Genomic DNA, 12,033 nt, shown 5'->3' with positions numbered 1-12,033 from the left:
CTTTTCTTTGTTGTTGTTGTTGGTGGTGGTGGTGGTGGTGGTGGTGGTGGTGGTTTAGCAACGTTAGAAGGTTCTATTTATAATCAGACGTGCCCATAAAATCACCATAGCAAATCCTCTTTCTGGCATATCTTGTCTCCTTCAATCATCTCCCACTGACTTGTGACTTATAGACTAAGAATTTCATGTTATGCTACTGATTAAGTTAATGATACAAAGTTGGAGTATAAGACCTGGATGTAAAGTGTGATCTCTTCTTGAGCACACTCTTTATCATTATCCCCAAATACAAAATATCTTACTTCTCTTTAGAATTTATGAAGGACCACTGTGTGATTTTCAAATTGTATTAGAGTAGAAATTATTTTATCTGTTCATCCTGTAATGAACCCATTTTTATACTCATTCAAGAAGTGAAAAGATAGCGGAAACATTTCAAAACTGGGGCACAATAATTATTGCAAGGCCTGGCTGACAATCTGAAATAATGAGGTTAGAGTAACCTGTTAGCCCACTTGTACTTTTCAGCTTACTTTGCCAGTGCTTTTAGGCAATTGATTATTTCTCCTTACAAGGTACAAATTACTGCTTCATGTTTTTGTTAGCCCAACACCAGGCTTCCAGGGTTGTCCTAGAGTTAAAACCTACACTTCTTACCTTTCCTATTTGAATTCTGTTTGTATCTTCGCTCCGGCTATGTATTTGAATTCTCAATGATCCTCGGCTGCATTTTTATATTTCAGTTATAATTTGGTTAAAGTCTGATCATCTGGTTTATACCCTGTGGTATTCTGTTCTGTGCACAATGTTTTCTTAATCCCAATCTAGAAACCCGAATCCATGCCCCAGACCATAACCTTGGTTGCAAGCTCCTACCTTATATTTCTCTTTCAGGTTCCTGGTACTCAGAAGTGAATCTTTATAAATTAAAGAGAAACTTTCTTTTCTACATAAAAATAAATATCTACCTTAAAAGTATTAGAAATGAATAGTAAATATAAGTAATTTGTATATGTGTGTGCGACATGTCTATTATGTATATATAATACATATGTATGCATATGTATAAATTCACACACACTGTATTATTTGATTTGAAAATAATACTCTCTGAATGCATCTATTGATGTCACCAAAAAATATCAAAGCACAATAAAGAGGTTTCTCAGTAGAAGACATGAAAGACATTTTTTAAATTTTTATTAAAGTATAGCTGATTTAGAGGGTTGTGTTACTTTCTATTGTTCAGCAAAGTGATTTAGTTGTTTATATTTATATATATATATATGTGTGTATATATATATATTCTTTTTCAAATTCTTTTCCATCATGGTTTGTCACAGGATGTTTTTTTATTGTTATTCCCCCAATACAATTTTTTTTCTACTGTACAGCATGGTGACCCAGTTACACATATATGTACACATTCTATTTTCTCACATTATCATGTTCCGTCATAAGTGACCAGACATAGTTCCCAGTGCCACACAGCAGGATCTCATTGTTAACAGTAGGACCTTGTTGTTTACCATCCTGTATATACTAGTTTGCCTTTGCTTATCCCAAACTCAATGCTTTCCTCCTCTGCTCCTCCCCTGGCAGCCTTATGTCTGTTCTCTACGTCTATAAGTCTGTTTCTGCATCACAGATGGGTTCGTGTCATATTTTAGATCCCTCATATAAGTGACATCATATGCTATTTGTCTTTCTCTTTCTACTTTACTTCACTTAGTATGATAATCTCTAGGTACATCCATGTTGCTGCTAATGGCGTTATTTTATTCCTTCTTATGGCTGAGTAATATTGCATTTGTATATATACCACGTTTGCTTTATCCATTCATATATCAATGGACATTTAGATTGTTTCCATGTCTTGGCTGTTGTAAATAGTGTTGCTATGAACATAGGGGTGCATGTATCTTTTCCAGTTACAGTTTTGTCTGGGTATATGCCCAGGAGTGGAATTGCTAGATCATATGGCAAAAAACTTACAGTTTGTTGAGGAACCTCCACACTGTTTTCCATAGTAGCTATACCAATCCACATTCCCACCAACAGTGCAAGAGGGATCCCTTTTCTCCACACTCTCTCCAACATTTATTGTTTGTAGACTTTTTTTTTTGCTTTTTAGGGCCACACCTGCAGCATATGGAAGTTCCCAGGCTAGAGGTCAAATTGGAGCTACAGCTGCTGGCCACATCACAGCCATAGTCACGCAGGATCTGAGCCACTTCTGTGACCTACAGCACAGCTCACAGCAATGCTGGATGCCCAACCCACTGAGTAAGGCCAGGGACTGAACCCAAATCCTCATGGATACTAGTTGGATTCATTTCCACTGAGCCACGATGGGAACTCCTGTTTGTAGACTTTTTAGTGATGGCCATTCTCTCTAGCATGAGGTTGTACCTCATTGTAGTTTTGATGTGCTTTTCTCTGATAATTAGCAATGACGAGCATCTTTTCATGGCCATCTGTATGTCTCCCTTGGAGAAATGTGAAAGACATTTTTAGTGGTAAACCAGTTTCTATTTGATAACTCTGTGTCGTCATCTTGCAGGCATCTACTTAAAAAATTTAACCACCTAGGAGTTCCTGTTGTGATTTCATGGTAACAAACTTGACTAGTATCCATGAGGATGCAGGTTCAGTCCCTGGCCCCAATAAGTGGGTTAAGGGTTGGCGCTGCTGTGAGCTATGATGTAGGTCACAGACATGGCTCAGATCCCGTGTTGCTGTGGCTGCAGGTGGGCTGGCAGCTGTAGCTCTGATTTGACCCCTAGCCTGGGAACTTCCATTTGCTGTGGGTGCAGCCCTAAAAAACAAACAAACAAACAAATTAACCACCTATCTTAGGGGTCAAGTTCATATAGTGGAAAATCATCAGACTTGGAATCAGAAAATCAGGCTTTGAGTCTTGCAGTTCATATTCACTTGGGCCCAAACCCTTAAATTCTCTGAGTCTTATCATCTAGACTTCATTCAGCACTGTATTTCCAGAATGTACTTTCACACTGCTAGAACAGAAGAGGCTTTCAGTTACTCATTTTTTATCAATTCTAAGATAATGATTTTTTTCACATTTTAAAGCCTCTGAAATTGAGATGTATTTGATAGTGTATCATTTATTTGGCAGCGATTTTTCTTTCTTGCTGGCATGTAAAATAACATATCTTAAAATTAGTAGTGTCCTAAATTTAAAAGAATATGGTATATTTGTGAGGTGTATTGATGGTATCAGGTATGGAATGAGTAGAGTATTTCTAATGTCCCTGTTTAGGCTCCTTCTACTACCTATAGTTCTAAACTAACTTCTTTTTTAAAATGAAAGGTGAGCCCAAAGAGTGAGAAGCGACTTGCTGAAAAGTATGAACTAGTTAATGATAGATCTGGGTGAAGAATCTAAGTGTCTTGACTTCCAACCAATCCTTTCCTTGTCATAGCTACCTTCCCTCTCACCATTTTATTTAGTAGCATAGATTCCTAACGACGTTTGAAGGTGACAGTGGAAAATCTCTTAGGCTATCCATGACTCAAGATTACGCTTTAATACTGTCTTTTTAATATTCACTAAGACCTAAATCTGCCCATTGTCTAGTTCCTTCTGGTTCCAATTGAATTAAAAAAGTAAAAAAACAAACAATTTTTTCTTTTGTAATTGTTCTCACATCTAGTCAGGAAAACCAGGACAGTTGCTAACTCAGTGAAGCCATTCATCTCTGACCTTGTTATGGTATGATTTTAGTGAATACCCTTAACTTGTTAAAGAAATTTAGCACAAATATATTAATGCTCAGTAAATTTATTGATGAAATTAAGCCTGTAGTTAAAAAAAAAAAAACTATTTCAAAATGCCTTTCAGTTGAGTTTTGTGCTGCATTCCTGACTTTTTAAGATTAAAATACTGGAGTTCCCATTGTGGCTCAGTGGAAACCAACCCAGCTGGTATCCATGAGGATGTGAGTTTGATCCCTGGCCGCACTCAGTGGGTTGGGGATCTGGCATTGCCATGAGCTGTGGTGTAGGTCACAGATGTGGCTCTGATTCTGCATTGATGTGGCTGTGGTATAGGCCAGTAGCTGCAGCTCCTATTCGATCCCTAGCCTGGCAACTCCATATATACTGTGGGTATGGCCCTAAAAAAAAAAGCCTCCAAAATTAAAATGCTAAAACAAAAGCTGATTTTATATCACACAGAAGAGTATTTTTCACATTACTTTCTTGGTTTTATGGTTAGTTTCATGTATTTGCTCTAGTGTAAGTCATTTATGGGAATTTCAGTACTTATATTCAGTTGGAGACAAAATTTTGGAGTTGTTCTCTCTTGGTCCAGACAAGTAACCTAAAATATCTGTGGACTGCAGAGAGGTTGCCAAGAATTATGCAAGAGTTTATAGTCCTCCAGTGCTTCACTCTAGATAATTTTTGTTTTGTGTTGCTTTTTTTGCTTTCTTAGGGCTGTATCTGCAACATACGGAGGTTCCCAGGCTAGGGGTCGAATCGGAGCTTTAGCTGCTGGCCTACACCACAGCCACAGCAAAGCCAGATCTCGAGCCAAGTCTGCGACCTAAACCGCAGCTCATGGCAATGCAAGATCCTTAACCCACTGAGCGAGGCCAGCAATCAAACCTGCATCTTCATGGATCCTATTCAGATTCATTTCTGCTGCACCACAATGGGAACTCCCACTCTAGACAATTTTTTATGTCTTCTTGATATACATCATGCATCCTACCAAGTGAGAATTTGAAATATTCCAAGTGGAGTTCCCGTCGTGGCGCAGTGGTTAACGAATCCGACTAGGAACCATGAGGTTGCGGGTTCGGTCCCTGCCCTTGTTCAGTGGGTTAATGATCTGGCGTTGCCATGAGCTGTGGTGTAGGTCACAAACGCGGCTTGGAGCCCACGTTGCTGTGGCTCTGGCGTAGGCTGGCGGCTACAGCTCCGATTCGACCTCTAGCTTGGGAACCTCCGTATGCCACGGGAGTGGCCCAAGAAATAGCAAAAAGACAAAAAAAAAGAAATATTCAAGTGATAGTCACAATATCCTTTATACTTGCTAAAACATATAAATATCTAATGTTTAGAAATTGTGGTAGAAAATGTTATTTCTTATTAACTGATGTTTGACATTCTTATTGAATTGAATGAAGACATTGCTATCAAGTAGATATATGCATATTTATGATTTTTTTTCCTAACAGCATTAATGTCAATCCCTGTGCATAAGCTTCTCTTGACTGTGGCAGCACATTTATCCTAAATCTTACAGAGTCTCTTTCTTTTCCTTATTCTCTGCCAAGAACTGGAGCAAACTTTGACCACTGTGCAGAGGGGCTTTCCTAACTACAGGTTATCAGATATTGATAAATTGTTCCAGCAGGTTTGGGAGGCTTGAGAAAAGTGATTCTTTGATTATAAAGCTGGCATCTGAATCTGTCACTCTGAGGAGGAGCTAATGACATCCAATAAAGCATAGCCAGACAGTCTCTGTGGGCCACCTCCCATTAGCAAGTTTGGTCTTGGTTATCATCATGAAGTTGGCAGTGAAACTACATAATTTATGGATGACTTATATGCTCTCATTGCTTTTTCTCTTTATGAATAACAGCCACTCTTATGGGATAAAATCCTGAAGTTTAACACTGAAGTTTGATGATAGAATGTTAAGTAGTAAACACTCTTGGAGCACCTACCATGATCTGTTGTAATTAAAAAAAAAAAAAAAAAATGCTCAATAACCAACTTTTACCAACCCTTAAGAACAAAAATCTGATCTTGAGTCTTGAAAATTTCAAAATTACAATGATAAACATCTTCAGTCCTCATCTTTGGGTTTGCTAAATTGTCTTTTAACAAGGCTATGAACAGAGAATTTTCTAAATATGTAAATGTTTTATACTGAAGCTATCAGTTGTTAAGGAGGGAAACACTTTTATACACATGAAGTCAGCTTTATTTCATGTCCTTAATAGTGTCCTGGATATTTTATATCCACTTTGTAAAATATGTTAACATTGCCTCCTACTGACAAACATTGCTATTGGGGGAAAAAATATCTTTTGTATAGGCCAGTGCACTAAGGTGTTAAATATCAGCTTTAGGTAGTTATATGGACTCTTTAACTCCCCATTTAATTGTATTTAAATAGACATTAAACTCAGTAAAAACATCAAAATACAAATAACAGGGAAGGCAGATAAAAAGAGCTAATATACCCTGACTGTGTTTGACCTAATGAGTATCTCTGAAATAAATTCATCCTACATGACGCAGTAATTTCTCAGATGGGGTGGGGTACAGGGAAAGAATTGCCAAAATAAGATCTGTGAGGTCTTTTTCACACAAAAATGTAATTTTCTTTTTAATGGTAGATACATAGCAATGGGAGAAAACCTTCCGTAGTGAATCTTTGCTCCATGCTGACTCACTTTTGTATTCCTGTGGAAACACGGGTTGTCTTCACTGCAAAGGGTAGCAGGATCTGGGAGGAGAGACGAAGTAGGGAGAGAAGAGGGTGAGGAAGAGGGCAAAGTTAAGAGGAAAAGTCACAGGATTTCCTCAGCAGTGATTAGCTTGAGGCCCACAGCTCAGACTATTGGCAGTCAGATATCTGTTTCCATGGTAACAACCAGAGCAGCAAAGTTATGAAAATGTGATAGGTTGCAAAGGCAGAAAGTAAAATTCACTATTTTGCTTATAGAGCAAAAGATTTGGCACATCTCATTTTTTTTTCCTGGACAAGTTAGGTTTAAAGAGGGAGAGCATTGAAAATCCTTAATTTTGCGAAACAACATTGAGTTATAAAGCTGTTAGTGAAACATTTCTTTCATTTCATTTTTTTAATGGAATATTAGACTCATAAGCTCAACATTAATCAAGAGCTGTTAAAATAAACCAGGTACAAATTCAGGTCATCCATGGTCCTGGGGACTTCAGGTCTTTCAGAATCCTTTTGCGTTAACACACAAACACTTTATTCTGGTCTGTTTTTCTACCTTGGTGGATTGCCTTAGCCTCCAGGGATATCAGTTGAGAAGGAGGTGTAGACTGTCTGAGATACATGAGGTCATGGCATGGACATCTTTTTGGAAAACAAAGATGACAGACCTGACCTAGACTGTCAGTGAGATGGGGAAGTTGTGCCAAAAAGCATAAAGTCTCCCTTCAGAGTTTGCATGTTTTTAATTCTTAGGAATCAGGTTATTCTATTTTCTCTCAGAAATATGGATATTGATTTCATTGTTTGTTAATGTTTAGTAAAGAAAAAGTATGGGGTTTTATTATCTCAGTCCCTACAATGAATTTGAAATAAACCATAGGTTTTCACCATCTTGAAATATTCATGCCTGCATAAATGTCAAATTCATGTTGTAAAATTCTGCAGGGGATAGCAAAAATTTTGATGATCCATTTTAGACTAGTTTAATCTGGAGACATCACTTAGATACCAGTTATAAAATGAAATTGTCAAAAAAACAAAACTCGATATCCAAACCATTCGTAATATTGGTGCACTCTGGGAACATACAGTCTAAGATAGGCTGGAATACATGGTCATATTAATTTCACATGCAAGCAGGGACAATTACTGGACTTGTGTAAGTCATTAAAATGCCTAGTTTCATGTATATGAAGCATCTCATGGACATTTTGAAATGGTACAGAAATAATTGTTATCTGAGAGTATATTAGCTTAAGAAGCAACTAACACTTTTTCCTTTTTACAGTACATGAAGATGATGGGTGTGAACTCCTGCAGCCACTTTTTTGCCTGGCTCATAGAGAGTGTTGGATTCTTACTGGTTACCATCATCATTCTCATCATTATACTCAAGTTTGGCAATATTCTTCCTAAAACAAACGGGTTCATCTTGTTCCTGTATTTTTCGGACTACAGCTTCTCAGTTATTGCCATGAGCTATCTTATCAGTGTCTTCTTCAATAGCACCAACATTGCAGCTCTGATCGGAAGCCTTATCTACATCATCGCTTTTTTTCCATTTATTGTTCTGGTTACAGTTGAGGATGAGTTGAACTATGTAATAAAAGTATTCATGGTGAGTCAGCTGTCACAGGGTGTGAAAAGAATGGATCTTTTATGTGTGTTTAGGCTCTGAAACTGAAAGCACACTTACCTAAATTTAAAAATATAGTATGGCAGAACATGCAAGAGTTGGTTCTTCCTACACTGTTATCTACCATCCTTTTCATAGTCTTCATAGTAAGACTATGAAAAGAAAACTTTTCCCCACAGTTTCTAAAACCATAATATGTGATGCTATTAGGAGAGAGTTCCTGAAAAAAGAACTGTTAAAATGTAATATGTCATGTTTTGACGATCGTCAAGAATTGACTTATCTCTGCCCAATTCCTTAAATATCTTAAAGCCTCTATTACGGACATTATTCTCATATATGAATAACTCTCATAGTTTTTATGACATACAATATAACATAATGGCATAAAGATGTGCTGAGAGTATGTGATCAATTTTGAATTTCTTTCTGCTTTTTTAATACAAAGAACTAAATTAATTTAAAAATTTTAATGAAAGCATTAAGATTAGTGACTTTGAAATTCATGAAGCAGGGGTAAAGCTCCTCATTGACTGAGAGCCATATTAAAACTTTGCTGTTTGTGGAAATAGAAAGTGATAAATACAGAATTCAAGCTCCACATGGAAGCTTGTGCCCATCACTGTCCCGGGAGCGGGGGGTGTTTAAACCTTCTTTGATTCTGGAGCCACTCTGTCAAGGGAAGCTGTGTAAGGGCCAGAACTAAGTTGCTCTGGTCCTTATCATGGCATCCTGCCCCAGCACCAAGTCACTGGATGCTGAATGGCTTCCTCAGAGAACCTGCCGTCTTGATTATTTTTATCATTTTATCCCAAGAGCCTCTAGGAATATGTTCCCTAAGAAATATTTGGAAAGACCAACTTCCAAATAGGGGGTGGGGGGAGGCTGAGACAGATCTTTCTCACTGCAACGGAGTGGCTGAGGAACCATCTTAGAAGCAGGGTATATTCTACCTACAATCACAGCTTTCGGATTCTTACACACGCTTCAGAAGTAGCCATCTGTACCCTGAATATTTCCTAAAAATGGCATCACACACTATGTGAACATTTTTTTTTGTCTTTTATTTAGCATGATTATTTTCTGAGTTCATCCAGTTTATAGCATGTATCAGTTACTTTATTCCTTTCATGGCTGAATAATATTCCATTGTATGCTTAGACCAGAATTTGAGTATCTGTTCATCTGATGATGAGCATTTGGGCTGTTTCTACCCCTTAGTTATTGTGAATAGAACTGCCATGGACATATACAGACATGTATTTGATAGAGGACCTGTCTTCAAATCATTGGGGTATATAACTAGGAATGGAACTGCTGAGTATTTGTTTCTATTTTCTGGTTTATTCAACTGTCAACTCCCTAAGGGAGGAAGTTTTGTTCAACAGTTCACCCCCAGAGCCTAAGGTAACCAACTGCCCTAATTTTCCTGGGACTGTCGAATTCCCAGGACACAGGACTTCGGTGACAAAACTGGACAAACCTATACAAGCTGTCACTTTGCCAATGTCCAGGACAATATGTGACATGGAATAGCTAGCCAGTAAATATTTTTAAAATTAAAAAAAAGAAAATGATAAATAACTTTAGCCTGACATTGACCACCTTGGGTTTAAACAATGTTTAAAATTCTAATTTGTTGCATATAAGTATTTAATCAATTGTCATATTAGTATATTTTCATGTATAATAGCTTCTATTACTTGAAGTCAATCTATGAAGAAAAACATCTTTTGCCCCCTAACATTTCATTATATGTTAGTCTTAACATTGCATTACGCTATAATTACTGATTTTATAAATTGCTGAGCACCATTTAATAAGTTTAGATACATATTTTTGATTTTGGATAGATATTTTCCAAGTTATAATTTTCCTGCTTTTGTTTTCTACTATTTCCTCTTCTCTTCTTTCAGAGTTGTAGAGTGTGTGGTAAGGGACCTCTGTATTTTTAAATATGCTTGGAGAATTAGTGTCAATTTACGTAAGTGCCCAAAGTGTTAAGTACGTTAAGATCTGTTTAGGTGAAATGTATGAAATCAATAAGAACTATCATTATGGTTGATTTTCTTTACAGAGTCTGCTGTCCCCAACAGCTTTCAGTTATGCAAGTCAATACATTGCACGGTATGAGGAGCAGGGCATTGGTAGGTTCACTTTCTTTACAACCGGAATTTATCTTTCACACCTGCAGTACATCTCACAGAAGACTAAATGTATATGTTCTCTTCTTAGGTCTTCAGTGGGAAAACATGTACAGTTCCCCAGTTCAGGATGATACCACCTCGTTTGGCTGGCTGTGCTGTCTAATCCTAGCTGACTCTTTCATTTATTTCCTTATTGCTTGGTATGTCAGGAATGTCTTCCCAGGTATGAATACACTTCCTACAGATAACATGCTTCTTATGGTTGTCATCATTACAAATCTGCCAATATCTATATTTTCTAATATTTGATTTGCTGTTTATCATCTCCAAAAGGAAATAGTTAAATCCCAAAACTAACCAAACTTTTTTAGGATGAGATAATGCATGTTGAGTTTTTTCTCTGATGTTCCTTTAAAGGATGGAGTAAATTGAGAAGCCTGGAGTCCAGTCTTCTAAAAAGGAGAACAAGATATTATAAGGCAAAAATCAAGTCTCCTAACTGTAAGGAGAATTTATCAAATTCTAATGGAACAAGACTAGTGGAGTTCCCTCCTACGTCTCAAGTGGTGAAAACTCCATCATGTTCAGTTTTTCCATTAAGCCTTATTTATATTTGCACTTTTTGATGCTGTAAATGAATAAAATTCATTATTATTCTACTCCAGTTATAGATGATTTTTCTAAAAGAGAAATATCTAGAGTCAGAAAGCAGATCAGTGATTGCCTGTGACTTGGAGGTGAGAGCAGGAATTATCTGTAAAGGGCAGGAAAGAACTTTTTGGAGTTATTGAAATGTTTGGATTATGGTTATGGTTATACAACTTTATATATTTGCGAAAAAATCTTCTAACTCTATGTTTACGAGTACATTTTATAGTATATAATTATACCCAATGAAGTTGTTTTATAAAGAAAGAATAAAAAAGGCTATCTTTTTTTACTTTACCTTAGAAACTGAAATCACCTTTTAATTTTATATAATATCCAAAAAAAAAATGAAAGCACTTCCTGAACACTATATAGTAGGTACCCTGTTACTTAGCCCCTCATGCTAACTGTTAACAATCGGTTAATAATTACTTTTCCTAATACATTTTTGTTACAGGTACATATGGTATGGCTGCTCCATGGTATTTTCCAATCCTTCCTTCCTATTGGAAGGAGCGACTAGGATGTGCAGAAGTGAAGCATGAGAAAAGCAGTGGCCTCGTGTTTACTAATATCATGATGCAGAACACCAACCCATCTGCCAGTAAGACAAGTAGGTCAACAACATGCATTATTATGAGAGAAGTGATATAAAATTTACATGACTAGTGATTTTAATTATGTTTTTCTAAATGGCAAAATGATCATCCTTTTAGTCATGGATGAATATATCTACACATATGTGTTTGGACTCTTAGGGAGATTAAATTGTGGCTTTTTCTGGGCTCATTAGCTCAGTTGGTTAGCATATGGTGCTAATTAGGCCAAGATTGCAGATCCCTTTGTGGTCCAGTTAGATTCACACAGAGAAAAATTTTGTTCCTTGGCCCCAGTTTGCACCCCTCACTCCAGCCATCTGTCACTAGTCATAAGGAGTAACAAGTAGCAAGTATGAATAATTTAGCATAACCTATTAACAACACTGAACAAAAAATGTCAGCCTCATGTCTTACTGACATTGAGTGAGCAGTGTCATCTTTCTAAAGTTAAGATGACCCGGAATTTCTGCTGTGATGCAGTGGTTTAAGGATCCAGCATTGTCTCTGTGGCAGCAGAGGTTAATCTCTGGCCCAGTTAAGTGGGTTAAGGATCTGGCT

At 37.0% G+C, this 12,033-nt stretch overlaps 1 protein-coding gene across 1 annotated transcript in view; it reads left to right on the top strand.

Annotated features, from left to right (window-relative positions):
* ABCA12 (ATP binding cassette subfamily A member 12) overlaps positions 1-12,033 on the top strand; it is a 206,306-nt gene that overhangs the window by 138,254 nt on the left and 56,019 nt on the right. Inside the window, 4 exon segments of the mRNA XM_021074975.1 lie at positions 7,734-8,063; positions 10,159-10,228; positions 10,317-10,451; positions 11,334-11,489. Of these exon segments, the coding sequence (XP_020930634.1) occupies positions 7,734-8,063; positions 10,159-10,228; positions 10,317-10,451; positions 11,334-11,489 (691 nt within the window).

Source organism: Sus scrofa, chromosome 15 (assembly GCF_000003025.6).
Source record: "Sus scrofa isolate TJ Tabasco breed Duroc chromosome 15, Sscrofa11.1, whole genome shotgun sequence".
NCBI classification, from domain to species: domain Eukaryota; kingdom Metazoa; phylum Chordata; class Mammalia; order Artiodactyla; family Suidae; genus Sus; species Sus scrofa.
The sequence above is the reverse complement of the archived record's forward strand: the minus strand, read 5'-3'. Positions and strand labels throughout refer to the sequence as shown.